Genomic DNA, 27,920 nt, shown 5'->3' with positions numbered 1-27,920 from the left:
GAGCGCCGCCTGCAGATCTGTTGTATTATAACCGCACGGCGCACGGCTGTCCCCGCCCACTTGTGGAGAGAAGATTCAAATTGACCAATCAACAGCAAAGGGAAGGACAAGGCTAACCAATAGATGCGTGAGTGGGGCGTTACTGACGGAGAAGCGGATGATTTGAAAACAAGATGGCAACAGCGGAGGATGCGGGCGGCAGGGAGCAGGGGAGGCCGCGGTGAGTCCCCGCTCTAGTCCTCGGTAGATCGGTGTCAGTGCTTGATATGATTAGATGTAGTGACTGGGAAGACATTGGGGGTTGCACATGGACTTCCTGTCATACGGGGGAGATCTATCACAAGTGTCTGAGAGCAGAACTGTTCTAGTAGCTCATGGTAACCAATCAGAGCTCAGCTTTTATTTTCTCATAGCAGTTTATAATATAAAAGCTGAGCTCTGATTGGTTACCGTGAGCTACTAGAACAGATCGGCTCTGACACTTGTAATGATTGTTTGTCCCTTATGGTGATCACCACCTGCTGGGATTGTATATTGTATACAGCGCCCCTGGTGTGATGGGTGATCGCTGGTATTACACCTCCATGTGGTAATCTCGCGTGCTGTGCCATATAGTGTGACCCTGCTATAGGATGTTACATAGGCAGCTAAGCGTGCAGGATTTTTTCTTTGTAACCTGGTCAGAATGTCTGACTACCTGTAATGACTAGTGCTATAAGCCGCACACACATTAAAACCTCACCTTTAATTGATCGTGCACATGTCAATGCCGAGGACAGTGATTGGCTGCAAGAATCATGTGACTTCATATTACTACTAGTCCAGAACGGACAGAAAAGCAGAACCAGTGTGTGTTATGAACTAAAGTTCTATTTCCAATCTCTACGTTTTTTAGCGTTGGCCTTTAATAGTCAAACACCTTGTCCCATACACATAAACGCTGTTTGTAGCGCTGCAGGACCAGATCTTTACTCACAGCGGGTTTGATTTGTGTCTATAAGACTTTATGAAAAAGCCCCTTTAAATATGTTAATTTGCTATTATTGGACGTGTGGAGGATTCGGCTGTTGAATATTTCATGATTCCAACTGAAATAATTCCTGGCGCGCTCCCTCTCATACCGACATAAGGAACGGCAGCATAGGGTGACATATGGGGTCCCTGTGTGATTTCATGTAGCGCTGTACATAGATCTGACATGTGCATGATTAATATGGATGGGAACTAGAGTCCTACCAGTACCAGCTTATATACAAAACCCTTTAAAGGAAACCTACCACTACGGATCTAGCTACAACGAGGCCAGCAGCTGCGCGATCTCCGCTCCAAAGCCGTAACTACCGCGCATGTGCAGAACTTCTGCTTCACGGACCTGTGCGCGCAGCACCTTGAAGATGTCTGAGTAGGAGGATCAACGAGGCTACTGGGGGCGTGGAGTGGCCGTGCCGTGTAGCCTCAGCTCCAGCTACTCCCCAACTCAATTTGCATATAACCCTGATTAAAGATTAGAAAAGATAGAGGGGTACAAAGGGTTAGCCCTGAAAAGGGGCTATCCTTGCATACGTTAGATGTACCTACCTTAATAGGTAGATCCGTAGTGGTAGGTTCCCTTTAAAGAAACGCTCAAGCGCATTTACCAGCTCCCCTTACTTTCACTTTTCTGCAATATCGTCTCCGGTCTGCTCTTGATTATTAGATTTCTTTGTGTTGTCTAATATCATTCTCATGATGCCTCAGCACAGCATTTATATACTGCAGATCCTGTGCTGTGGCCATTATAACTGTGATAGGAGTCTGTCTGATCATCATAGAGATATGATGAGAATTTGTGCTGCACCTTATTTGGTACGATTAAAGGGGTTGTCCGAGCTTTTAAAAACTTTATGTGGGTGGGGGCTATTAAACAAAAAAATAATTCTTAAACTCTCCTCCTATGGCGGCACCTGACTGCTGCTGCACCTTGAAACTGATGCTATAGTAGGTGCGCAGCATTGTTCGGGGCGGGAGCTGCAGGAGATCGTGAGCGCCAGAGGAGGTGCCACTGTGCACCTCTGTCTCCGGTTGTATTTGCAGGCATCAGGACCCAGAGCACAAAGGTGCCGGGAACAGTAGAGCTGACTAGTATTTAGTAGTCCCAGATCCTCTCCTGCTCCTGGGGCCGCTCTGTCCTTACCCCAATGCTTACAACCAGTGTCAGGAGTCGGGACACAGATCGGGTCAGCAGGACAGGACCCGGCAGCAGTGTGGACTTCAGTACTGGGCCTCCTGCAGCAATGATCGCTACCATGACTTATGTTCTAGCAGTAACAGCATGGAGCTGCCACAGCTTGTGACATGACGGGCAGCATGTGGCCGGTCAGTGTGCAATGCACATCCACTTGTAGGCTGAGATGAATGTGGCTGCACTTTATGTACATGCTCAGTAGTGAAGCTCCTCCTATATATTAGAGGAATACGGCTACTGGGAAGGAACGCTCATCTTTGCACTGCTACAGCGACCAGGAAAACAGGACTGTGGAGTCGAAGACAGTGATAGTTTTTGTGTTATTGGAGTCACTTGAAGTTGAGCAGTTAGAAGTTTGGGTTACTGGACCTAACCAAAACCCAGGGATATAGAGGTGGAATTATAAATACTAGAGCTTAAGGGATATAATAAAATAATAAGACTAAAGAGCTTTGTTATTATTCCAGTATAATATACAATGATTATGTGATTGGCATCACCTTTCTGCTACTTGAGACTCTTCTGTAGAATGTTCTCCAATTTATTCATCATCTGCAGACAGAATGGGGGCAGCTAGGTGTGTAGTACTTATAATAACTGACTGCTACAATGCAAGGATCAAACCCCAGAGCTAGTAGAGTTATACAGGTTTTATTCAGCTCTACACTTCAGATTTATGTCAATAGTTTGCAGATTAGGTTTTAACTAGGTGTTTGTTGCACCAGCAGCACAACAGTGAGTGCAGCTCTGGGGTATAATACAGGATGTAACTCAGGATCAGTACAGGATAAGTAATGTCATGTATGTACACAGTGACTGCACCAGCAGCAGAATAGTGAGTGCAGCTCTGGGGTATAATACAGGATGTAACTCAGGATCAGTACAGGATAAGTAATGTCATGTATGTACACAGTGACTGCACCAGCAGCAGAATAGTGAGTGCAGCTCTGGAGTATAATACAGGATGTAACTCAGGATCAGTACAGGATAAGTAATGTCATGTATGTACACAGTGACTGCACCAGCAGCAGAATAGTGAGTGCAGCTCTGGGGTATAATACAGGATGTAACTCAGGATCGGTACAGGATAAGTAATGTCATGTATGTACACAGTGACTGCACCAGCAGCAGAATAGTGAGTGCAGCTCTGGGGTATAATACAGGATGTAACTCAGGATCAGTACAGGATAAGTAATGTCATGTATGTACACAGTGACTGCACCAGCAGCAGAATAGTGAGTGCAGCTCTGGGGTATAATACAGGATGTAACTCAGGATCGGTACAGGATAAGTAATGTCATGTATGTACACAGTGACTGCACCAGCAGCAGAATAGTGAGTGCAGCTCTGGGGTATAATACAGGATGTAACTCAGGATCAGTACAGGATAAGTAATGTCATGTATGTACACAGTGACTGCACCAGTTTGATTTTTTACAAATATTTGAGTTCCTTCCCTGTCTACTATGCAATGAGGACATTATACATGCTGCTCTTCCCTCCTGATGCTGTGGTGTGGCTGCTGGATGTACAATGTGGCTTTGTATGGGGCAGTATGTCAGGAATGTGCTTGGGTTGGATGGGTTCAGCAGGTCTGTAGCTCCCGGCCTCATTTATATCAATTTCCAGCCTTATTCATGCCGCTCCAGAAGCTTTCAGCAATCTTGTAAGCCTCACTTTTTTTTTTTTTTCCTATTCATTTTGTGTGTTGAGCAGATCAGTCTTTATTGCTTAGTAATTGGTGTATTTGGGATGTAATTTGTATGTGGCGTCTGCTTTATCTGTGGTCTTGGTAATGCGATCTGTGATTCTGCTCGTGGTAAAGAACTAAAGAAATTGTATAATTGTTGCTTAAGGTTAAAAAGGTCAAGTTGTCAAGTTGCGGATATGAACTTGTGGTAACTAACCGTAACCGCCATCGCGCTCTCGCCATCTTCATTGGAGCATTAGAAGTCATTCTCCCCTCCAGAGCAGTGTCCGAAGCCGCGCTGCGTATTACTGATGTATGGAGAACGCTCCTGCAAGGAATTAAAGGAGTCAATAAAGAAAGTTCATCTGTTTTCTTCTGTTCTAGTAGTTGGTTACTTTTATATTCTGTTATTATGAGCCAAAACTAAGATAAGCTGTGACATCATCTATAGTCAGTAGTGATGTAATGATGGGTCAGTGTTATCTATATAGAGGTCATTGTACAGGGAGGGGGAGGAGATAAGCTGTGACATCATCTATTGTCAGTAGTGATGTAATGATGGGTCAGTGTTATCTATATAGAGGTCATTGTACAGGGAGGGGGAGGAGATAAGCTGTGACATCATCTATAGTCAGTAGTGATGTAATGATGGGTCAGTGTTATCTATATAGAGGTCATTGTACAGGGAGGGGGAGGAGATAAGCTGTGACATCATCTATAGTCAGTAGTGATGTAATGATGGGTCAGTGTTATCTATATAGAGGTCATTGTACAGGGAGGGGAGGAGATAAGCTGTGACATCATCTATTGTCAGTAGTGATGTAATGATGGGTGAGTGTTATCTATATAGAGGTCATTGTACAGAGAGGGGGAGGAGATAAGCTGTGACATCATCTATTGTCAGTAGTGATGTAATGATGGGTCAGTGTTATCTATATACAGGACATTGTACAGGGAGGGGGAGGAGATAAGCTGTGACATCTATTGTCAGTAGTGATGTAGTGATGGGTCAGTGTTCTCTATATAGAGGTCATTGTACAGGGAGGGGGAGGAGATAAGCTGTGACATCATCTATTGTCAGTAGTGATGTAATGATGGGTCAGTGTTATCTATATAGAGGTCATTGTACAGGGAGGAGGGGATAAGCTGTGACATCATCTATTGTCAGTAGTGATGTAATGATGGATCAGTGTTATCTATATACAGGTCATTGTACAGGGAGGAGGAGGAGATAAGCTGTGACATCATCTATTGTCAGTAGTGATGTAATGATGGATCAGTGTTATCTATATACAGGTCATTGTACAGGGAGGAGGAGGAGATAAGCTGTGACATCATCTATTGTCAGTAGTGATGTAATGATGGGTCAGTGTTATCTATATAGAGGTCATTGTACAGGGAGGGGGAGGGGATAAGCTGTGACCTCTATTGTCAGTAGTGATGTAATGATGGGTCAGTGTTATCTATATAGAGGTCACTGTGCACCTGAGTATTGGATTTATTGCTTACAGAAGGTAGAACTGCTAAAAAATGCAGAATACAAATTAAATAAAAAGCAGAAATCTGTGTTCTCCATCATCTACAGGCTTTTTTGTTATGAAAACTGACTAGAGCGAATGGAACACTATCTGGTTACTAACATTTTAGAATCAACATTGTGAGAAATTTACTGTAATATTTTTGAAATTGTGTAGTATTTTTATAACTCGCCAACTTCCCACGCTGTTTGTTAATATGGCTGCTCATGGATTTTCTTCTGCCCTTGTTGTAAATGGCTGCACACAGAACTTGGCATGAGCCGGTTTCCTGTGCATTGTAATGCAGCATAAAGTTGAAAACGCCAGCTCCCTTCTCCCAGTATCATATTCATCAGGGCACAGGACACCCCTTTGCAAGGGTATATGTAACTTTGGGGGGAGGAGCAAACTTCCAAATACGGATATTCTTTATTAGTTTAATGTCATGTGTACAATACCACGTTGGTGTGTACCATTGGCCTCCTCGTTTCAGACCTTCTGCAACCGTCCTTAATCAGGGCTAACATTTAAAGGGGTTTTCTCACAAATTCAAGTTGGGCACTAACCACAGAACGGTAATGAGCAGACGGCGGCACATGACCTTTCTACTCCATTAATCTTTATGGAACTGACATATATTGCCGAGCACCACGCGTGGCCGTCTGCTCCATTACTCTGACAGAGCGTCGAGGAGTCCAACTGTGGTACGTGGGACCCCATCTGACCCCTCGTTTTTGTGATCTGTGGTGGTGTCATCACTGAGACCCCCACTGATCAGCAAGTTGGGCCCTATCCCGTGGATAGGGCCTAACTTTTGTTTGTGGGGAAAAGCCCTTTAATCACTGGAGGAGACACACAAAGCTTCTTCTTTATAAGATTTGTGGAATAGCTGAGCTCAGGAGCAGAGCACAGCAGGAGAGGAGAGTGCTTCAAGAAGGGTTTAGAATGATGCTGCATTGCATCCAAATGACATTGATGCTTATGTTACAGAATAGTGTTCCGTTCTTTTCCTTCCTTGGTTGAATTTGATGGTCATGTGTTCCTGTTTCAACCACAGTAACTATGTATCAGCAGCTTATTGGCTCGGGCCTTGGGCACCTCTTGAGTTTCCTTTGCATTGTGTTTGGCGCCATTCAGTTGTGACACCCACAAGTGTCACGCAAAAAATCTTGGAACATAAATTCATCTTTCATAGTCCTGCTGCTACTAACCACACATATAAAGGTCTGATTACACATTTCTCCACAATTATTACTATTATTTATTATTATTATTATTTTTCAGTGACGCGCTCTGCAGCATAGTCCTATGTAACGATGCCTCCCTACGCAGCCAGCCGGTCATCTACAACCCGGACTTCTTTGTGGAAAAACTCCGACATGAGAATCCAGAAGTTTTCACGGAGTTAATGGTCAGCAACATCACGCGGCTGATAGACCTACCCGGCGTCGAGCTGGCTCAGCTCATGGGAGAAGTGGAGCCAAAACTTCCGGGACCCAATGCAACGGCCACTTCCTTCTTCAAATCTCTCAACTTTCTTAAGCGCAAAGGTAAGTAGTTGTGATAGGCCAATTGCTGAGGTCCAAAAAGAAAACCCCAAATATGATGTGTTTGCACTATAGAACTACCGTCGGTAACAAAATCTTGACCCTATTTTTGTATTGCTATAAAAAACGTTGCTGAAGTTCGGCCCTTGTAGGGATGTCTGTGGGGTAGAAGTCTGGACATAATCATTTTATTCAAAAACCCCTTTGCTTCAGTTCCTGTGCTTAGTCACTGGTGTATCAGACTTGTTTTGGCGCCCCCTGCTGTTATTGTCCACCTATATGTCCAGTGCTGGTGGTCACACGTGCCCAGATGAAAGTCTGTTAATATGGAGACTACATGTAACGATGGGTAGTTATTCATTCTTGTATTACTCTGCTCACATAATGTTAGGGATTACAGGCATGTAATACTCTGGGGAACCTTCATGCAGGTAAGTGACTCTTGTCCTCTCTTACATTCCTACAGCAATGAATTAGCGAGTATCCAGCACAATGGAGGATTGTTTCCTCTGCAGAGCAACTCTTGTCTTAAAGAGCACAATTTGCATATTCTCCTCTTTTACAGACGGCTCCTGGGGAAATCCTCTCCGGATTCTCTCTGCCGGAGTGGCCATGCACTCATTGGCTCAATCTCCTCCTTATGAATGTAAATTGTCATCCTAAAGAAGACCTGTCGCCCCCCCCCCCCCCCATACCAAAACCAACAATATCTGCTGAAAAAGGATTAAGTCCTCCCCATATCGCTTAAAAAGGATTACAAGTCCTCCCTATATCGCCTAAAATTAAAGCCATTTTACTGATATGTAAATTAACCTTGTTGACCCTAATCTCCTCGGTTTGACTCTTCTACTCTGGGTCCCCTCTTATTTTGACAGATCTGTGTCTCTTCAAATCACTGCCCTGCCCCCTTGCAATTTTGGACAGTCTGCAAATAATCAGCAAATAATCAGCTTTCAACATGTATAGGAAATGTTGTGTAATTCATATATTTATTTTTAACACAGCGTCTTATGTTACATCCATATCATATGGCCAAGTTGATGTCATCTTAGGTCCTACACCTTTTACATTTGCAAAATCTACCCCATGTTTGTATCTGATCACATGAAAACCCCGCATACTTCCAGGGAGGCTGGGGGAGGAGTAGAAGTTCCTGTAAGCTGCTGTGACTTCCTGTGATCAGATGCATACATTGGGTAAATGTATAGGGTATAGGACCTTGGATGACATCACCCTGGTTCAGATACATGGGAATGCTCGCTGTGCCGTGCACAATGCACTTCTATGGCGGCTGTGTGCTAGCTGCCATTTGAGCCACGGTAATACCCTGACATCATTATGCATGTGCCAAACTTTGAGGTGTACTCAGTCGGCTTCACTTGCATCAACGTGCACCCTGTAAGGGTGGAATTGGGGAGTAGGTTCAATCACTGTTTCGGATGGTGAAAACCTGATTATTCCATAGGGATGTGGGGATTTAAACTGGACATCAAACTGGAAGTGTAAGCACCTCACTAAAGTGCCCGAGGGGTTAACACACACGTAATGTTTGCTTTCTAGTATAACGTTCCCTGCAGCTAATGTTTGACAACCCATTTAAGTAATTTTGACAATCCATTACCTTCAGCTGGTTTTGATTTTTTTCATGAATAAATATTTTTTTTTTTTTCTTGCAGCTGCTGCCACCAATATGAATGTAAAATGATGAATATGTAGTTCAGTGAATGTATATAATAGATCCTAACTATACTGAGACCTTAAAATGAATATTTAATATTCGTGTGTGAACCTTTTCAGGGAAACCAACATCCTTTTGTACATGCGCTGTTTTAATACAACATTGAACCAACCATAGAGACATTGGTTCAGATTGTAGCATTCTCATCTTACAATGACACCAGTACCATGGTCATACCTGCTACAGATGTCCCCTCCAACTTCTAAAAGCGACACGTCTCGGGACAAAATTGACCCTTCTCTGATCATTTGCGTATGACTTTACACGCACGTTTTTAGTATAATGTATATGAGAGAATGCTAGACATAACATCATACCCTCCCAGATACTTATTTCCGACTTCTTGGTACACAATAAGTTCTTGCCTAGTGCCGCTCTTCTACATAAAAATGGTGTAACCTTGGTGTGAAATCTCTAATCTATTGTACAGCTGCTGTCATTCTGCGCGACATCAAAGCTAATGGCGGCTCTCACCTTTTCACCATTGAAAGCCGCGCAGCTCCAGCTATCGGTGTAATCTACTTCTTTACCGTTCTTCTAGATAAAGGCGTTGTTTTTGGCGCTCCCCTTACTGAAGAAGGCATCGCCCAGATATACCAGCTCATAGAGTACCTGCACAAAAGTGAGTATCCTGCCCCAAGTGCATCACATGGGATTGTGTTTGTTCTCCAGCGCTCGGATGTTCTGTGAACTCTGACAATTACAGTGTAGAAGCTGTGACCGCTCTGCGCTGTATTACTAGGGGGGAAGGGCTGCAAGCAAGGGTCTGTCTATCCACCATGATACAGTATATAAAATGCAAATAAAGGGATCACTAGTCCGTGCATTGCCCCTTGTAGTGCCTGACAATTATATAAGGTGAGATGGCTACATAGACAATAGCAGGTCCCTGGAAACGCATAACACACACACTTCTTTGCAGTTACGGTATTTCTTTACAAATCATATCAAAGTTTAAGATTTAAGGCTGCATTCACACGTGGTGTTATCGGATGCGATTTGAAGCGCAATACAAGAGGAGAAGAGATTTGCTAAATTACATTGCTGTTAATATTTGTGTTAACACGTTTTGTTATAATGATAATGCATACGTTAACATTGCATTTACGGTTGCGTTTACGCAAATATTTTACAGCAACGTAACTGGGCACATCTCCTGTCCTCAGCCGTTGCGTTAATGGCACATTGTAATGCAGCCTTAGCTGCTGCAAAGCTCTTTGGATAAGGGATAAATGGCCATTCAGGGTTATTGCATTCATTAACTGCAGAGGCTCTTGGGCGTGGCCTTAGCTCCCGGTGCGCGCCCATGCTAGTACACACCCCCTGTAGCCTCTGCAGTTAATTTACATATTACTAAAATAACGTTTTTAACAAGTTGGTTTCCAGGATTATTACATTACAGATTAGGGCAGAGGCAGGAGGAGGAATCTACCATCTCATCTACCATCTCATCTACTTCTGATGGTAGATTCCTCATGGTAGGTTTCCTTTTTAAGTAGTTTTCCTTCTAATGAGGTTATTCTGGTCATCCTTGAGGATGCTGTATATGTCTTTTTTGGTTTGGTGTTTGTTACATTTTGTAGCCCCGCTTGTGTTTCTGTGCGTGCCCTCACCATGCCTGTCTTCTCGCAGATCTCCGCACTGAAGGCTTGTTCCGCATCCCTGGGAACAGCAATCGTCTGCAGATTCTTAAAGACTCTCTCAATAGCGGAATAGACATTGATGTGGATTCTGGAGAGTTTCACCCTAATGATGTAGCTACGTTGCTTAAAATGTTCCTGGGTGAATTACCGGAACCGCTGCTGACACACCGCCATTACCACGCTCACTTGAAGATTGCAGGTAAGTTGTACAATGGAGTGCACAGCGCCACTGCTGAAAAAATATTTGGAGTTGGGGGCAACATTTGACTTGGACGTGAAACGCGTTGAATGATGATGCGTCTCTTTTTAAATTGATGAAATAAACAAATTTTATCATTACATATGCCTGGAACCGAATCGGCTGGATTACAAAACATTGATTAGGGTCCCCAGTGACTCTCCACGTGCTGCTTGTAGGAAGCCAGGATATGTAAAATAAACTATTATAAAGTACTGAAATGATTCAGAACACTGATAAAGGCATTTAAAAAAAAAAAAAAAAAAAAAAAAAGAAAATCTGAATAGCCTAGGCTATTGTAACTGTTGCCAGCAAAATCTAACAATCCTGGTGACTGGTTCGCTTTTCAGAACGGAACTGCAAAATATGACCTGGACATCGAGGTACCATTGGTCATGAAATTGGTTATGAAAGGGTTACTCACAGACAGCTTCTTAAAAAGGGTTTTCCCACGCAGACAAGATTTTTAAATATACCCGGTGTAACAAAATAACACATTCTCTAAATCGCTGTTATTAAAAAAGAAAAATAAAATTGCAGCATTTCAGTTATAACTCAAACCTGTCTATCAGTCCTAGTATATACAATTTTGTTCCCCCTGGGATATGACTAAATATATTTGTTTAGAATTTTATGGTTGGGCAGGACAGATTATTCATAAAAACTGCTTCTCCAGCTCGCACATAGACTTACATTACAAGCTACTGGCAAGGTAAGGTCTTTATCCAGGGGTGGGGGAGGGGCACTCTGTGTGTTTATAGCTCAGATGTCATAATCTCTGGTCTGTCTCATCTTTCTATGTGTCAGGTACAAGTGGAATGTTCAGAAGCTAAATAAAAGCTTATATAACCCTGTACCTTGATAATCTAAGCACATTGTCAGCACACAGCATCTCATAACACAGAGGGATCATGAAGTATCTGCTCAGAGAGTCCCCACTCACACTCTGCAATCTTACATTGACCATCACTGAGTGATAGGAGCTAAAACGGCAATAGCACTGAGTAACATTGTACAGTAAGGGGAGATTTATTGTATAAACATCACTAGGTGATAAAAATGTGAACTTTCTTTCATGGACAAACTGCTTTAGATGCTTATAATGTACTTGGTTAATAACTGTTTGATACATTCTGTTCTCTTCACTGCCTTTAGGCGAGAAGCCATCATTAGCCGTGTTCTTATGGATTGCGCCGCACTCTCGCCCCCACGTCAGGCTATTGGCATCCATTGTAATACTCGGGTTCTGTAGATCCTTTTCAGACTGCAGAAGTTTTTTTCTATTGTTATAGCGTTCTCAAAGCCTTTTGATTCCGTGTAGATGACCAGTGCTATTATAAATGGCGTATCCGCTGTAGCCTTGCCCACCTACAGCTTCCTGCCATATTATATAGTAATGTATGTAATGGTGTGTGGGGGCTGCATATGGAAGACCTGAAGGTAAAGGTTACTCAATTGTTATGCAAACTCTGTTCCTTCTTTTTTCCCTTGTACAGACCTTATGCTCTTTGATGACAAGGGTAACCGGACGGGGGCGCCCAATAAAGAGCGACAAATCGAGGCTCTGCAGCTCTTGTTCCTGCTTCTTCCATCCCCCAACAGGAATCTACTCAAGTTACTGCTAGATCTGCTGTACCAGACTGCGAAAAAGCAGGACCGCAACAAGATGTCGGCCCACAACCTGGCGCTGATGTTTGCCCCACACATCATATGGCCCAAGAATGTAAGTGGCCCGGATCCTGACTCGTAGGAGAATTAATTTGCCTAACAATCTGTCACTCGCACACATCAGTAAATGAAGATGCTGTTTCTTATGGTATTTTTATTGTGTTTTGCCTTATTCCTAATGGTTATATTTAGATGCAGGGACCACAATGAGTCACATACATTTATAGCTTGCCAGCATGTTCCCCAGAAGCCTTGTGTGGGTCTGGCTTAAAGGGGTTGTCCATTTTCCGCAAATGACTTCATTGCACAATAAAACAAATATTTACTTTCTGCTTCTATTCCTCACAGTTTTCTAGATCTCTGCTTGCTGTCATTCTAGAGGAAGCTTCATCGCTTACTTCCTGGGGTTTAAAAATCGGACCCTGGACATGTGATGTCACACAGTTGCACTGCTGTTTTCTATCGCGGAGAATAATGAGAGCAGTGTGTTCCAGGGATATGAGCCGTGCACTTGTGTGACATCACATGACCAAGTATCGGTGTTTATGGATAGGTGAACAATATAGTTTCCTATAGAATTGCAGCGAACAGAGATCTAGAAAACCGCGAGAAATCGGTACAGAAAGTAAACTGTAGAACTTTTCATGACACAAACCATATCAAATGTTTGCTGAAAGTGGACAAACCCTTTAATACTGATGTGGATTGTGCAAAATATAGAGATTCGTCTCTCTGGAGGAAATGCCGCTTTCTCCACCATTTGGCTTCTATGATATCTCCTCTCTTTTTATTTGCTGGGGGAAGGGGGGGGGGGGGGGCTGCAGCTAGATTTCAACCCAGCAGCTCAGATTTACAGTCAGACTACAAAAGGGAAAGCTAAGATTAGAACCACAAAGGAGGAGATTTATCACTGTGAGAACTGTAATTCTTACAGCGACTACGCCGCCTCCAGGTCAGAGCGGCCACGTCTCACGCCAGGTACATCAAGGGGCCAAAGCCTCTCGATCTATGCGTTGGGGCTCCCCCAAAATGACCAGAAATGGTGTTCTTGCTCATGAGTGCACTAGAATACTAATTGTTGTAATGCTACGCTGTCACCTTTGAAATATTGCAGTCAGCATAACAATAAAATAAGTCTGAGACCTGTGCACCATAGAACATTGATCAGTTTCTGAATGTAATGTGTCACGAACCCGACTCACCGGAGTTCACCCACTGGGATAACTACTCTATGGAGTCCCAGAATTTAGCCCTTAAGCTCCGCCCACTTCCACAAAATGGCATCCTTACGCTAAATTTACTCCACAGAATCCGCACTGCCACCACCCACGAGTTACTTATGCAAAGAAGGCCGTAGGCACCTCAACCACACAGACAATGCACCCTGATGATAACTCAGCACATGCACTCACTACTTACACGATATTACAATTATAAACTCACACAGAACATGCAATCGCTTACTACATGGACTATGCTAACAATGACCTCTGGTAACGTTATTCCCTTCAGAGACTCAGATTCTTTAAGGCTACAAGCAGAGGCTTATTAAAAAGTTTTAATTTACATAAAAATGCAGTACACTCAAAGAATTAAATTGTCAGATAAAATGAAAAAAGGATTAAAAACAATACGCATACAATACTTACAAACAGTTAGGGAAAACGGAAACAAAAAATTCTTGCTAGTGGAATAGGAAGAAATTCTTTGGCCCGAGGACAGGGCATAAGCATCGATCCAGCCTTCTATTGTCATAGTCACCCAGACTGAACACTACTATGTAGCTGCTTCATTAATTTAAGCCCAGGTGATTTTTTGACCCCCACCCCTGGCTGTGATGTCACTGTGAGGGGGATTTTTCTATCCCCCTCCCATCAGTGAGCTACTTTTTGGGTCTGGGTTTTTATCAGAATCCCATAACTTTTGATTGGGAGATGGCACAATTGTGCCATGGCTTCCAACCAAACGGGCATGTTATTCCCATTAACCCCATACCAAACTCGGGGTGTCTTAGCCTAATATCAGGGGTGTTCTGCTATTGGCTGCCTTCCATTGCAGCTAATGTTCTGATTTTCGGTCCAGAAGTGTGTCTAGACCCCATAACTGTCCTGTGTAACTTGGGACCTATAATTATGAATTATGTCCCAGTTATGGGCAGCTATGATATTCCCCTTTGTCTGAATTTGGAGGGAAAAACATGTGGTCTGTGGCTTCTTTTCATCCCCCACTAGCTAGACTACTCTGGCCGAGAGGTGTTAATTTTACCACTTAGGAAGACCATGCTCCTCTGATCAAGCATAGACTCCCTGGGGTTTTATAACCACCCTGCCAGGCTCATCTTCTGGCTGGTCTTAAACAAATGGAGCCTAATGATTTATAACAGGCAGAATGAAACACAAAGAAAGAAAAAAAAATATATATATATAACAAACTGTGGAGGAGTAATATTATTATCACATAATGCTTTTAATATTTCTATTAAAGGTCACTGCCAACGACTTGCAAGAAAATATAATCAAACTAACCAATGGGGTCACCTTCATGATTAAACATTCCCAAAAGCTCTTCAAGGTAAGTGGATACTCTATAAACGTTACCAAATTCTTGGTCTCTAAAGGATCCCTCCTTGTACCTTGTAAAAATAATTAGTTTTTCTGTTTTAATAGATTGAAGTGGATTGATTATTTATTTATTTTTTTTTAATGCCCCATCCAAAAACATTGTGGTGTTACCAGAGCCTCTCTAGGTGCTGTAACTGCAAGGGCTGAGCTCAGCAGAGGTCAGTACAACTACAGCTTGACTAGGGTGTGCAGGTAGGAGATGGGTAGGGATAGAGCCTAACTTGCTAATCAGTGGGAGTCTCAGTGCCGAGACCCCCGCAGACTGTGAAAGTGAGGGGTTCGACAGATTAATGGATCAGACGGCCGCGTATGACTGTTCTGCGCCATTAATCACTATGGAGCTGATGGAAATTGCCGAGCGTCACGCTCACTGATCTCCGCCAGCTCTATAGAGATTAATGGAATGGCGCAGAACGGTCATGTGTGGCCGTCTGCTCCAGCACTGAGGCCCCCACCCGATCCTATCCTATTCCCTTTGTGGGAAAACCCCTTTAATATACAAGGATTAGAGAAATCTAGTTTGGGGCTGAGGAGGTCTCTTTTGCTAGGTAGATACCTGGTAGGAAGTTTCCCTAAAACATTATAGCTGACTACGCCCCAAGGAATGTACCCCCTAAATGGCGCCATCTACAGCTTATGACCAAGCCAATAACAAGCCCTCATGACTATGTAGAAGAAAGAAAAAGAAGCTCTGGCTTTTGCAATGCAGAGATACAAAAGATATGAAATCTGTGGTTCATCAAGGAGTTGAGGTTATTGGTTGTGGGATGGTGTGAATTCCCGGCTGGTTACTTTGAGGCTCTTCTCATTTATTGCACTTATTAGATGAGTGGATGTTGGCGCCTCTGGGCCGCTCACGGTTTGCTTCAGCGAGCAGAGAAAGCGCTGAAGGTCATCTCTGATTACACGGAGGCGGGAAACCTTCTGTATCATCAGAGCCGCACTTGTCTCTCTGCTGCCTCATGATGAGGATGAATGATGTGTTATCCAGCCATATAACATAATGACTGCTCTTCTTCAGGGTCTATGGGTCCTACCGAAATCCGCTGCAGAATCGGAAATATTGACATTTGGCTGTTAACTTGTGAGTTCCAGCCTAAAACGAAAGCACATTTTAAGGTTTTCTGATGGAAATTGACTTATTGCAGGAAATTAAAGCGATATTGTGCTAGTCTAGATCTCTGCATCCCCTCCTAGACACTGTGCAGCAACTTACACCACATTCCAAATTTGGCTTTTTGGTATTATTGGGGTCACCAGATGAGTCCACAGCCGGTGCCTCCATCATCCATAGAAGTGTAAAGTAAATGACTATGGAGACTCTTAAGGTATTTTGTGCTGTGAGCTCCCTCTAGTGGTGGTAACAAACATCAAGAATAGTTATTTTGGAGGGGAAACTGGTGGATACATAGGCGTAACATGTCCTGTCCACACATCTGTAAGTAGCCCACAAGCAATGGCGCTGCAATCTTGCAGTTTTTCGTGACACTATTGCAGGGACGGGCTGTAAATGGATACCATAAAATTAATCTAAGTGTTAGATTACAGCCATAAGAAATTCACATCTTGCAGCAAAATTCGAAATGGATCATTAAACCTAAACTTTACAAAAGTCCTTTATTAGTACTGATTCTTCCAATATGGGGGAGGGGGGATCTTTATTACATGGGGAGGGACAAGGAAACCTTTTCCTGTGAATCTATAGAGAGAAGCACTTCCTCTTTGTATCTAGTTGCTGCAGAATCCACTGTAGGCATCTCATCCACTGTAAATTCTTCATTAGGTTGACATACTGATACATTTAAAGGGGGTTCTCCAGTCATATGGCTTCAGCTCGACTAGTCTTCAGTATTCCCCCTTTTTAAAGGTCTTTTCCAGGAATTCCTTGGAAACCGGAAGAACAAGTGACATCAGAGCCCTCTGGTGATACAAGTTGCAGATAAAGATGGAATTCACTCCTTTTTATTTAACTGCCTGTATTTCCGGTTTTGTAGCTCGCTGTACCACAATCCCGATGTGATTTTAAAGATAACTTAATTGGCACCAGAAGTGTCTTGTTAGCTGCTAACGAACCTGAGATGAGTCAGGCTGGAAGAGTTGCATAATTTCAGATGCCCATATTTTTGGCTTTAATCTGATCATGGTCTCAAGTATTACAAAGGCCAACACATGGGCATCTGAAATGACAACACAATCAAATCACAACTTAATTTAGTGGGGTGTAAGTAGGCTACAGGTTTCCTTTAAGACTATTGCTTTTAGTGCAGTAACTGCTGTTGCGCCCCCCCCCCCCCCCTCTTTTTGTTTTTTTTTGCTTATGCATATTTTCAATGTGAGGTAATTGCCCATTTGCACCAATGAAAATGACTTGCAGTGAGAAGATGTTGTGCCATCTGCGCTGGTGATGTTTCTACTTTGTTCTACTTTGCTTTCAGGCACCGGCTTATATACGGGAATTCGCCCGCTTGCATTTCAGCGCCAGCAAAACTCCTGCCTCCAAGGTAATAATCTCTTCTGTTGGTGCCAAACGTTACATGAGGGTTATTATTTATTTATTTTTTTTCAGTTTTTTTCAAAACTGAACTGAAGTCTGATCCTCACCAGTGAAACCTTTGTATTCCACCACCCAATGCCTGTGTGTGTCACTTTGATTAGACAATGTTTTCCTGGAATGATCCGGAAGCATCTCTTCTATATAGAATCTGATCATGGGCTGAACCCTCTTCATACAGTGGGGGTGTAAGATGCATAATGCAGCAAATGCCCACCAGTAACCAAGCTGCCCCCCTCCCCACTCCTCCTGGTACTCACCACATGCTACTGGCAGGGAGCCAGGTAGTGTAAAATAAAGTACTAAGATGATTCAGAATGCTGCATTTTTAAGAATAACATGTCACCACCTAAAAATGACATCCCTGGTGGGATCAATGGGGTTGATTTTATTTTACATCGGCCCTTCTCCTCCATCTCCATTCCACATGGATACTGCAACGGGGGATGCATGTTGGCCATGCGCTTCCATTGTAGCCTCCACCATATCCCACTGAGGTCAATATTGTCTCATGCAGGTGATATGACATCAATGCTACGTTCTGTGTTCGCAAACAAAGCAGCGAGTGACGAGTGGTGCTGCAGAATGGACACAATTTACTGTTCTGAACTGCTAATACATTTTGGGTTCGGTTCTCCCTGAAATTCCTACATTGGTCAATGATGGAGCACATCCACAGTTATGTGGACGGCCTCCTCCCACCTGGGCTGTCCTATCCCTGGCCATAGTATAGTCCCTGCTTGGTAAACTAATCAAAATAACAGCAATAGAAAATCCAAAGTAGCAATTGTGATTGTAAACTCTAATAAGGAACTGATGGAACCGCTACACATTGTATCCAATGCAGATGGACATTATTACTACTCGTGTCTCTTATGGCTGTGGGATTGCTGAGCGTCGCCTGCGTGTGTGCGGGAGATTCATACACTTTCATTAAGCAAATTAGAAGTTGGAAAACAGACGAGATCCATAAATATCCATTCATGTAGATCTCTCCCACGTACTGGCATTAATAAACTACAATCAAGGCTCATCAATTACAGTACAGTAAAATGAAGAGCGAGCTTTAAAGGACACCTGTCATCAGGTCTGTGTCACTTGTCCTGTCACTACTACCTGTTGGAGCAGCTCACAAGGATCCATCCCAGCCTTTATCTAGTTATTTCATACATTAATCATTGTAAAATCATCTATTCTTTATCATGTAAATGAGGCTGGTCACATGGTCAGAGGCAGTGATGTCACCCCTGTTACCCCTCCCCCTGCTCATGTCTGTGTGTAATGTATAGTAAAGCATGGCTAGTGTGTGCTGCATCTGCTGACATGCTGCATCCTCCTAATATACAGGTGAGAGACACAGACATCAGCTACACATGAATCTGACATGTTCTGCTGTAACATGGCTGCTGCCTGCAGCTGCTGTATCTCTCCTATACACACACACATGCACACACAGGCTGCAGGGGGCGTGGCCACCAGCACCAGGAAGCACATCATTATACAGCCTCACATCATTATACAGCCTGTCAGTCATGCACTGGGGGTGTGGCTGTGCCTCCCACTCATGAATAACGTGGACAGCACGAATATGCTAATGCTTCATTGGACATTTCACAGGTCATTTGCATACAGCTTTAGGACCTCATTGCTTAGGGTTACAGGCATGTAGAGGGACAATGAAGGGATAGATGCAATGCTCTCTAATGGCAGTTTATGAAAATATATTTAGTTTAGGGGGGTTATTTTGCATGACGGGTTCTCTTTAAGCACTTCCTCCGTGCACTTGGGAATGAATAGGAAATGGATGACTTTGGCGCCAGTTGACATGTATAGGCAGCAGCCATTGACTTGTATAGTCCTGGCAGCCCTGCACACACAGTGAGGAGTCACGGGTGCTTTTAGTAATCTACTAAATCTACCCGGTGTCCTGACCCATATTGATCTGCACAACTGAAACTCGCACTAGTCATAGCTCAAACTTTTCCCACCTGGTTGGAGACCAGCCAGCCGTGCTCGGATTGCCAAAGGCATCGGCAAACAGAAAAAGTGAATAAACTCCAGCGCATGTACCTGGGTCTTACATTGGGTAAAACACAGAATTACGATCGACGCGTTTTGGTTGAGTTCCATAGTCCTGATCAGGAGTAAGGTGCTCAGCCGAAATGCGTCAATCGTAATTCTATATTTTACCCAATGTAACATTTTGCTGTATCACTAATAAAGAATTGGATTTTAGAAGACCCTGGTACCTGTGCTGGAGTTTAACTTTATCATATTGATCTACCCTCCATTTGTGTCCTAGCTATGAATGCTCCCCTGTAGAAATCTGCTACTGGTAGCATTAACCCTTTGCGTCTCCCATCTTTCGTCCCCAGGATGATCTGGAGCTGTTATCCTCGGAAACTCACAATGAATTTCCCTTCGTAAAAAGCCAGAAAAGAGGCCGCCTGGCATCCTCGCCCTCATCCTCCGCGTCCCAGCAGGAGCTGACGCAGCGCCGCACCGAGGAAGCCTTAAGAGAATTGTTTCAACATGTCCACAATATGCCAGATTCGGCTAAAAAGAAAAAGCTTATCCGACAGGTATGGGGCATGTGGTAATGATGCCTAGAACTGTACATAATGGGGGGGGGGGGGGGGATCGGGCAGTACAAGGCTGCGAAATTGCCAAGTATTTTACAAACTTTATCACTTCAATGTTCTGCATTCTGAGACCTGTCCTCTCCCCAGGAGACCCCATTGCTTCACTTGACCACCGGACATTCAGCTGATTTGTGTCGATATAAAAATTATACAATGGTTAAAACCTCTGCTTGATGTAGGGCAATTGTGGGCTTCTAAATGCCAAAAGTAATTCTACTTCCTCTTGGTTGGAAGTCAAAAACTTGAAACCCCAAAATTGCTCATACAAGTTATCATGTAAATGTCAGCGTCTTCGAATGCTACTTTACACGTTCATCTGGCGCCCCCTTGTGTCTTGTTATATGTTTACACAACATTGCAAGTACTCATTGCTACTTTATTCCATGAATCGTGTCATTGATAATCGTAAACTTTAAAGGACATCTACCACCAGGATGAGACTGTATGCAAATGAGCCAAAGGGGCTCCATTAACACCTATGGAGCCAGGAGCACATCAGGCTTATTTGCATACAGTCCATCATCCAGGCGGTAGATGCCTTTTTTCAAGATATTGTTCTCCTTTCTTCTCTTGCAGTATAGCATGCAAAGTAGAAAAAAACGGAGGCTATTTAGTCCTTTATTTCTTTCCACACCTAGAGAATTCTTCTTCTATAGTTCCCAATGACCTGTCTCCTTACAGAGCGGAGTCGTCATCCGCTTCTCCTCTTCTCCTTATCCATCAGCTGTTGGTGTCATTATGTGAGGGAAAGCTGATTTATATACACAGTGCATAAAGAAAAGTTATCTTGTGTCCCCTTTCCTAAGTATATCATAGTTTATCATAATCTTCTCTATTGAATCATGCAACTTGGTTAAAAAACTTAGTTGGGCTACAAACCATAAGCTTACTGCCTATGTGTAAATGTAAATTAATGTGAATTTTTTTCTTTTTTCAGTTCAATAAACATAATCAGGGAACCCCCGACATGACCAGCGGGAAGAAACACGTCCGCTCGCGCTCCTTTAGTGGGATGATTAAGGTAAATACTTGACGGGGACAAATTCTGGTTTTGTTAAGAGAAACGAAAGCCACAAAGTAATTTCTGTGTAAGGCCTCATTCACACAACCGTTAGCCGGGCGAGCACATGTCGGCGTGCAGCGGAGGAGGGGGTGACAACTCCTATCTCCATATTAGATGGCGACACACAGCCATACCAACAGAACATGTTGTTATCTTTTATTCTTTCTTTCTTTCTGTTGTATCCTTTTTTTTTTTTTTTTTTTTTTTCTCCTTGTACCGCCACTGTGTGCCTATTGCCATATATGGGGACGTATATAGGGCCACAGTCGTGTGAATGTAGCCTAAAGTTGGTTTGGGAAGGGGAGAGGGGTTGGTTTTCAGGAACTTTTTTTTTTTTTTTTTTTTTTTTTTTTTTTTTTAAACTGCAGTAATCGTATACCTGCAGCAGAACGACATGGTTAAGTCCCTTTTACCTCCTTTTCTTTGGGGGGGGGGGGGATTTTTGTACAGCTATTTAAAGCGGTTTAATAGTCTGAAAAATTATGATTTAAAGGGGTTATCCGGGTTTTAAAAATTACTTAGGGCCGGTCTGGGGAGGGCTAGTTAAACATAATAAACATGTACGTACTTGCTTCCTACGGAGCTTCCGATCACTTGCGCCGCGGTCCCTTCGATCTGTGCCCCTGTTTGTTTACAGGGGCACAGAAGCCGCCCACAAGGAGCTTCCAGTCCACGATGTGGCCGGCTCCTCCTATCTATCCCTATCTCTCAGCGTTGTAAGCACTGGGAGATGGTGTTGGATGGGTGCTTCCGGCCGGCCGTAAGCTCCCTGTGCACCCTTATAATGAAACCGGCGCACAGAGAAGACCGGCCGCGGCACGGGACATCGGCGATGCCGGACGAGGTAAGTACATGTTTATTATTTTTAAATGGCCCACCCCAGTACTGCCCTCAGTAATTTTTAAGACCCATATAACCCCTTTAAGAGACCTACACATTGCAGTAATAACATGAAAGTTTAGATCGGTCTCCTGAAATGCATGAAATTATATATTATTATTATTATTATTTATTTTCAGCGTAAAGTTTTGGGTGGACAGGCGGCATCTGAGAAGAAGCGCACGATGACTCCTATGTCTTCAGAAGGGTCAGAGTTCGTCAAGGAAAATCTCAAATATGTGAGTAGTGAAATAACATAAAATGCATAGCGGGTAACCCAAAACATTTTTGTTGAACATAATTTTTAGAATTTTTATGTTTTTTATTTATGGGTATTCGATAACAAGTACTAAACCCTACAATGGTCGCTCTGGTCACTAGGCTTAATATTAGCAATTGATAATTATTTAAATAAATATTATCTTTGCAGCAGTGGCCTCATTTACCACACAAACAAATCAGAATAACGATCGAGGATAACCCTTCCAAAGGAAACCCGTACATTCCGTTCATGGTGACAAGATATCAGTGATTTTAATGGGTTTAAAGGAAATCTACCATGACAAATCTAGATCTGATGGTAGATTCCTCCTTCCTTTGTCCTAATCTGTAATGTAATAATCCTGGAAACCAACTTCTTAAACTTTATATTAAGAATATGTAAATTAACTGCAGAGGCTACTAGCCACTGCAGGTAATTTACATATTACTAAAATAACTTTTTGGGTTCCAGGATTATTACATTACAGATTACGGCAGATGAATCTTCCATCAGATCTTCTGAAGGTAGATTCCTCATGGTAGGTGTCCTTTTAAATTTGATATATTCTCTTTTAGTGCAGTTTTTAATTTATTGTAAAGTGTTTACACACTCTGAGGGCAGAACTGTTGGGGGAGCCAAGTAGGGGGTTGCACAGATTGTTATATATGTAATTTGAACTGCTCTGCACCCCATATAATTTCACTTCAAGGAAAGTGGTCAATAACACAGCTCGATTTTACAATGCTGGAACACTTCTGATTCTCCAAATGCCGTGGAGCAAGGCCTTCAACCTAAACTAAGGGGATCATGTTTTTGGTTAACTTTGAAGACCATTTTAAAGGGGACCTGTCAGTTATACTAACCCACATTAAATCTATCTTCGAAAGCTGCTATTATACAGCAGTATTACTATCCCTGTATTGTTACTCCCCATGCCTGTAAAGTTGACTCTCCATCAACGCACATTCATGTTCATCTAGCTCAGCGGTGCCTCCAGCATCCTGATTGAAAGGGCCCTGCTTTCTCTTCAGCCAAGTGAGCACTGCTACATCATTCACACCTCCTGGCTGTGTGTGACTAGCTCATCCCCCCTCCATCAGGAAGAGACACAAGCGAGTCAAAGGCAAGGATTGGCAGGAAGGACCTGATTATGCCAGATTTGGCTCAAAACAAAGATGATGCATGGGGTCATTCACTTAGATGGTCAACTTTATGAATGGACTGTGGAACTTTACAGGTATGGGGAGGAACAATATAGGGATAGTTGTACTTCTTTATAATAGCAGTTTTCAAAGATGGGCTAGTTTATCTGACAGCTGGTTATACATATATTTAAAGGGAACCAATCTACAGGTGGTCCCCTACTTAAGGACACCCGACTTACAGACAACCTATAGTTAGACAGACGTTAAGCAATAGTCAAAGAAGTGGAAGCAATGGGGGCACTACCGCTACTCCATATAGACCAGCAGTTAGTACATATCTTCGGAGATGGTATGAAAAATGGTGAGTGTCCTTAAAGGTGGTGCTCAGCATAAAGGGTACAGGTATCACTAAGCGGTGCAAAGAAGCCGTCCGGCGCTTTCTCTAGCCTGACTCTAGCCAGGCTAGAGAAAGCGCCGGACGGCGCGAAACGGCTCTCGCCTTGCTTGACCCCCTGCTCCTACCTCTGCCCCACTTTGGCTGAACTATGTCGGACTGATTTTATGTGAAACCTTTCAACGGGTGAGTGCCGCATATATTTCTTCTTTGCACTGTATAGTTACAGACAGACCCCTCTGACCTCTGGTGAAGCTCTCTGGATGTTACTATAGTCCCCGGCTGCAATGATCAGCTGTAAGGTGTCTGTAATGAAGATTTATTAATAATCCTTGGTCCCATTACAGTAAAAAATGTTTAAACTCCAATTGTCACTGGCTCCAAAATTTTTATTATTTTTGTCTGGATCTACAATTATAAAATATACAGTTTCGACTTGCATACAAATTCAACTTAAGAACAAACCTCCGGACCCTATGTTGTACGTAACCCGGGGACTGCCTGTATTGCTCCTATATATAGAGCTACCAGGAGTTTTCCACTGACATTTACTGAGACCAGGAGGAATGGAGAGTAGTGAGTATAACTGGGTCCCCGGGTCCTGCATTTTATGCGACTTGTGAGATCCCCACCAATCTTGCATTTGTTTAACTATCTGTTAAACCATTTATGAGTTAATGAATATTTTCCACAATGTTACGGTACCTTTCTTTGCAATAAATCCACAATAAACTTTAAGGGCACATTGTAGATATAATATACACGGCAATCAAAGTGAATGCATGGTGGTGTCGCTTAAAGGACCTGTAAGAAAGGAATGACACAAAGGACAATGGGTAGTTGGGCGTTCTGTATAAATGGTCCGCTACACCTAAAGGATAATCTCCACATGAACGCTTACAGGAGCATTGATCATGATTATACACGTACATGTGTGATGTATATTGCATAACCGTGCGATCAAATGCATGAAAAGTACTTTTTAGTTTTGCTCTTGGATGTGATGCCATAAAAAGTGGTTTTAATGCTCTGACCTCTGTCTCTACGTCACTTTGTCCATCCAGGTTTCTCAAGAATCTCCTGCAGTTTATTTTACAAAAGCCAAATTAAAGTTGTCCGAACACCCTGACAGCAAGAAAGAGGTTTGTACAGAATTTAAATCTATGCTCAATGGTTTATCACATTAAACTTGTTTCATTCACCTGTAAAAATGAGGAAACCCACTAATGGCAGAGACATTTCTGAGGAGACACCAGATTCTTTCATCAGACTTTGACCCAATAGTTAGACCGTTAAAGGAAATCCATCCCGATAAACCAGGGACACTTACCCATAGATCTGGGCCCCCGTGACTGTGGTACCTTCTTAGAGACAGGTTAGACTTCTACACTCACTGGCCACTTTATTAGGTACACCATGCTAGTAACGGGTTGAACCCCTTTTGCCTTCAGAACTGCCTCAATTCTTCGTGGCATAGATTCAACAAGGTGCTGGAAGCTCCTCAGAGATTTTGGTCCATATTGACATGATGGCATCACACAGTTGCCGCAGATTTGTCGGCTGCACATCCATGATGCGAATCTCCCGTTCCACCACATCCCAAAGATGCTCTATTGGATTGAGATCTGGTGACTGTGGAGCCATTTGTGTCCAGTGACCTCATTGTCATGTTCAAGAAACCAGTCTGAGATGATTCCAGCTTTATGACATGGCGCATTATCCTGCTGAAAGTAGCCATCAGATGTTACAGGGTACATTGTGCTCATAAAGGGATGGACATGGTCAGCAACAATACTCAGGTAGGCTGTGGCGTTGTACCAAGGGGCCCAAAGAGTGCCAAGAAAATATTCCCCACACCATGACACCACCACCACCAGCCTGAGCCGCTGATACAAGGCAGGATGGATCCATGCTTTCATGTTGTTGACGCCAAATTCTGACCCTACCATCCGAATGTCGCAGCAGAAATCGAGACTCATCAGACCAGGCAACGTTTTTCCAATCTTCTACTGTCCAATTTCGATGAGCTTGTGCAAATTGTAGCCTTAGTTTCCTGTTCTTAGCTGAAAGGAGTGGCACCCGGTGTGGTCTTCTGCTGCTGTAGCCCATCTGCCTCAAAGTTGGACGTACTGTGCGTTCAGAGATGCTCTTCTGCCTACCTTGGTTGTAACGGGTGGCGATTTGAGTCACTGTTGCCTTTCTATCAGCTCGAACCAGTCTGCCCATTCTCCTCTGACCTCTGGCATCAACAAGGCATTTCCGCCCACAGAACTGCCGCTCACTGGATGTTTTTTCTTTTTCGGACCATTCTCTGTAAACCCTAGAGATGGTTGTGCGTGAAAATCCCAGTAGATCAGCAGTTTCTGAAATACTCAGACCAGCCCTTCTGGCACCAACAACCATGCCACGTTCAAAGGCCTCAAATCACCTTTCTTCCCCATACTGATGCTCGGTTTGAACTGCAGGAGATTGTCTTGACCATGTCTACAGGCCTAAATGCACTGAGTTGCCGCCATGTGATTGGCTGATTAGAAATTAAGTGTTAACGAGCAGTTGGACAGGTGTACCTAATAAAGTGGCCAGTGAGTGTATATCAGTCCTGCTGTACACAATTTGTTTCCCCTAGACATGACCCAGTAACTTATGACTTGGGGTCGGGTGGCCGCCATCTTGGATTTTTGTGTGGGATCGTGCAGATGACATTTCAGTCTCTCTGAGCTCCATGCAAAGGGCCTGGCTATCTACACACAGCAGAGACGCTCACCAACATCCTGCCAGCACATGGTGAGCAAAGAGGCTACAAGGAGATATGTGAGTGTCTCCCCCTTCCCCCGGATCACTTATCTGTGAGATGTAGCAGAGCTCACAGTGTAACAGAGTAATGGTCTATCAGCCTCTGTGTAATCATCTCGTGCATCTCTGATCTGTCTCCTCTTTCTATGTATCAGTGTGTTAGTACAATGTCAGAAGCCAGATGAAATTGGTTACATTATCAGAGTACAGGTGTATATACACATTGTCACCCCACAGAACTAGATGATACAGTAATGTGGCTGCTCGGGAGGCGTCGCCCACACCCTGGGATTTTACACCGAGCAGCGTAGGGAGTGATAGGAGCTAAAACTGCAATAAAATTGAGTAACATTGTAAAGTAAGGGGGTTAAAATGAGCTTTGTGTTAACATCACCAGGGGATTGAGATGTGGGGAAAACGCCTTTAAGTTTTCACAGGCTTAACTGTGCAGGAGAACTTCCCTCTCACACTGTGTGCTGGAACTTTCTCTGCTGCCCTTAGGTTACATCTACAAGAGGGAGCAGTGGGAGGATCACAGTGTAACAGCCTGTGAAGATACAGCACGGAGGGAGTCTTTTATTAGCATAATTGTAAAAGTTGATTTTAGAAGGCAGGAGGCCATGGATAAGAAATATAAGATACCACAGTCCCAGTGCCTGGATCTATGACTAATGTCCCTGGTTTATCAGGATGGATTTTGATGGTAGATTCCCTTTAATAGAACTTCCCCATTCACCCCTTTTTAATGCCCTTACACACATATATTAAGGTTGTGATTTACTATCTACTTCCTTTCTTTCTATAGGCACCCAGTAGATTAAAACGGATGCATCTCCCGTCTACTCAAGAAACATCAATTTAAAGGATCTCTCTATTGGACTTAACTTTTATTTAATTTTATTTTTTTTTCCCTACATTTTTTAAATTTCTTTCCGGTTCTGTGTTTTGTTTTTTTTTACTTTTTAAAATAACCTGTGGACAACTGTTACAAAGCTGTGACATAACTATTCATGTGCAGACCTGTACCCTTCTCGGGTGTGTTTTTTATGGCAGTAATTTTGTTATTTTTTTTTTTTTAAGTCTTTTTAACCAGGAAGCTGTTCTTTGCATACTAAGACTTTTGATATATACATGGGTTTTTATAGTTTTTAATACAATGCTCCTGGCAAAAACCATTGTTGTAAAGGAAGGGTTTTTGTTACTATTGTTACGATTCTTCACTAAGAGAAGAACTTCTGCCGCCGTTGCAGGATTGAAGACCTCCAGTAACGCTGCTCTTGTTCTGGGTGTTGATGCTGGAGCGAT

The 27,920-nt window shown here is 43.1% G+C and overlaps 1 protein-coding gene and 1 long non-coding RNA gene across 2 annotated transcripts in view; one reads left to right on the top strand and one right to left on the bottom strand.

Annotated features, from left to right (window-relative positions):
* Positions 1-27,788, top strand: ARHGAP19 (Rho GTPase activating protein 19). Its single transcript, XM_072131032.1, has 12 exons — positions 1-220; positions 6,716-6,981; positions 9,258-9,338; positions 10,349-10,558; positions 12,094-12,320; positions 14,750-14,836; positions 17,322-17,387; positions 19,813-20,019; positions 21,017-21,100; positions 22,162-22,260; positions 24,887-24,964; positions 27,421-27,788. Exons 1-12 carry the CDS (start codon positions 174-176, stop codon positions 27,475-27,477), a joined length of 1,509 nt encoding a protein of 502 aa, XP_071987133.1. The 5' UTR covers positions 1-173; the 3' UTR covers positions 27,478-27,788.
* LOC140106546 (uncharacterized) overlaps positions 16,508-27,920 on the bottom strand; it is a 38,382-nt gene continuing 26,969 nt past the window's right edge. The window contains exon 3 of the long non-coding RNA XR_011850804.1: positions 16,508-16,770. This is a non-coding gene — a long non-coding RNA (uncharacterized lncRNA). The remainder of the gene's footprint in view (positions 16,771-27,920) is intronic.

Source organism: Engystomops pustulosus, chromosome 11, assembly GCF_040894005.1.
Source record: "Engystomops pustulosus chromosome 11, aEngPut4.maternal, whole genome shotgun sequence".
Lineage (NCBI taxonomy): Eukaryota > Metazoa > Chordata > Amphibia > Anura > Leptodactylidae > Engystomops > Engystomops pustulosus.
Note: the sequence above shows the minus strand (reverse complement) of the source record. Positions and strands in the feature narration are given on the sequence as shown.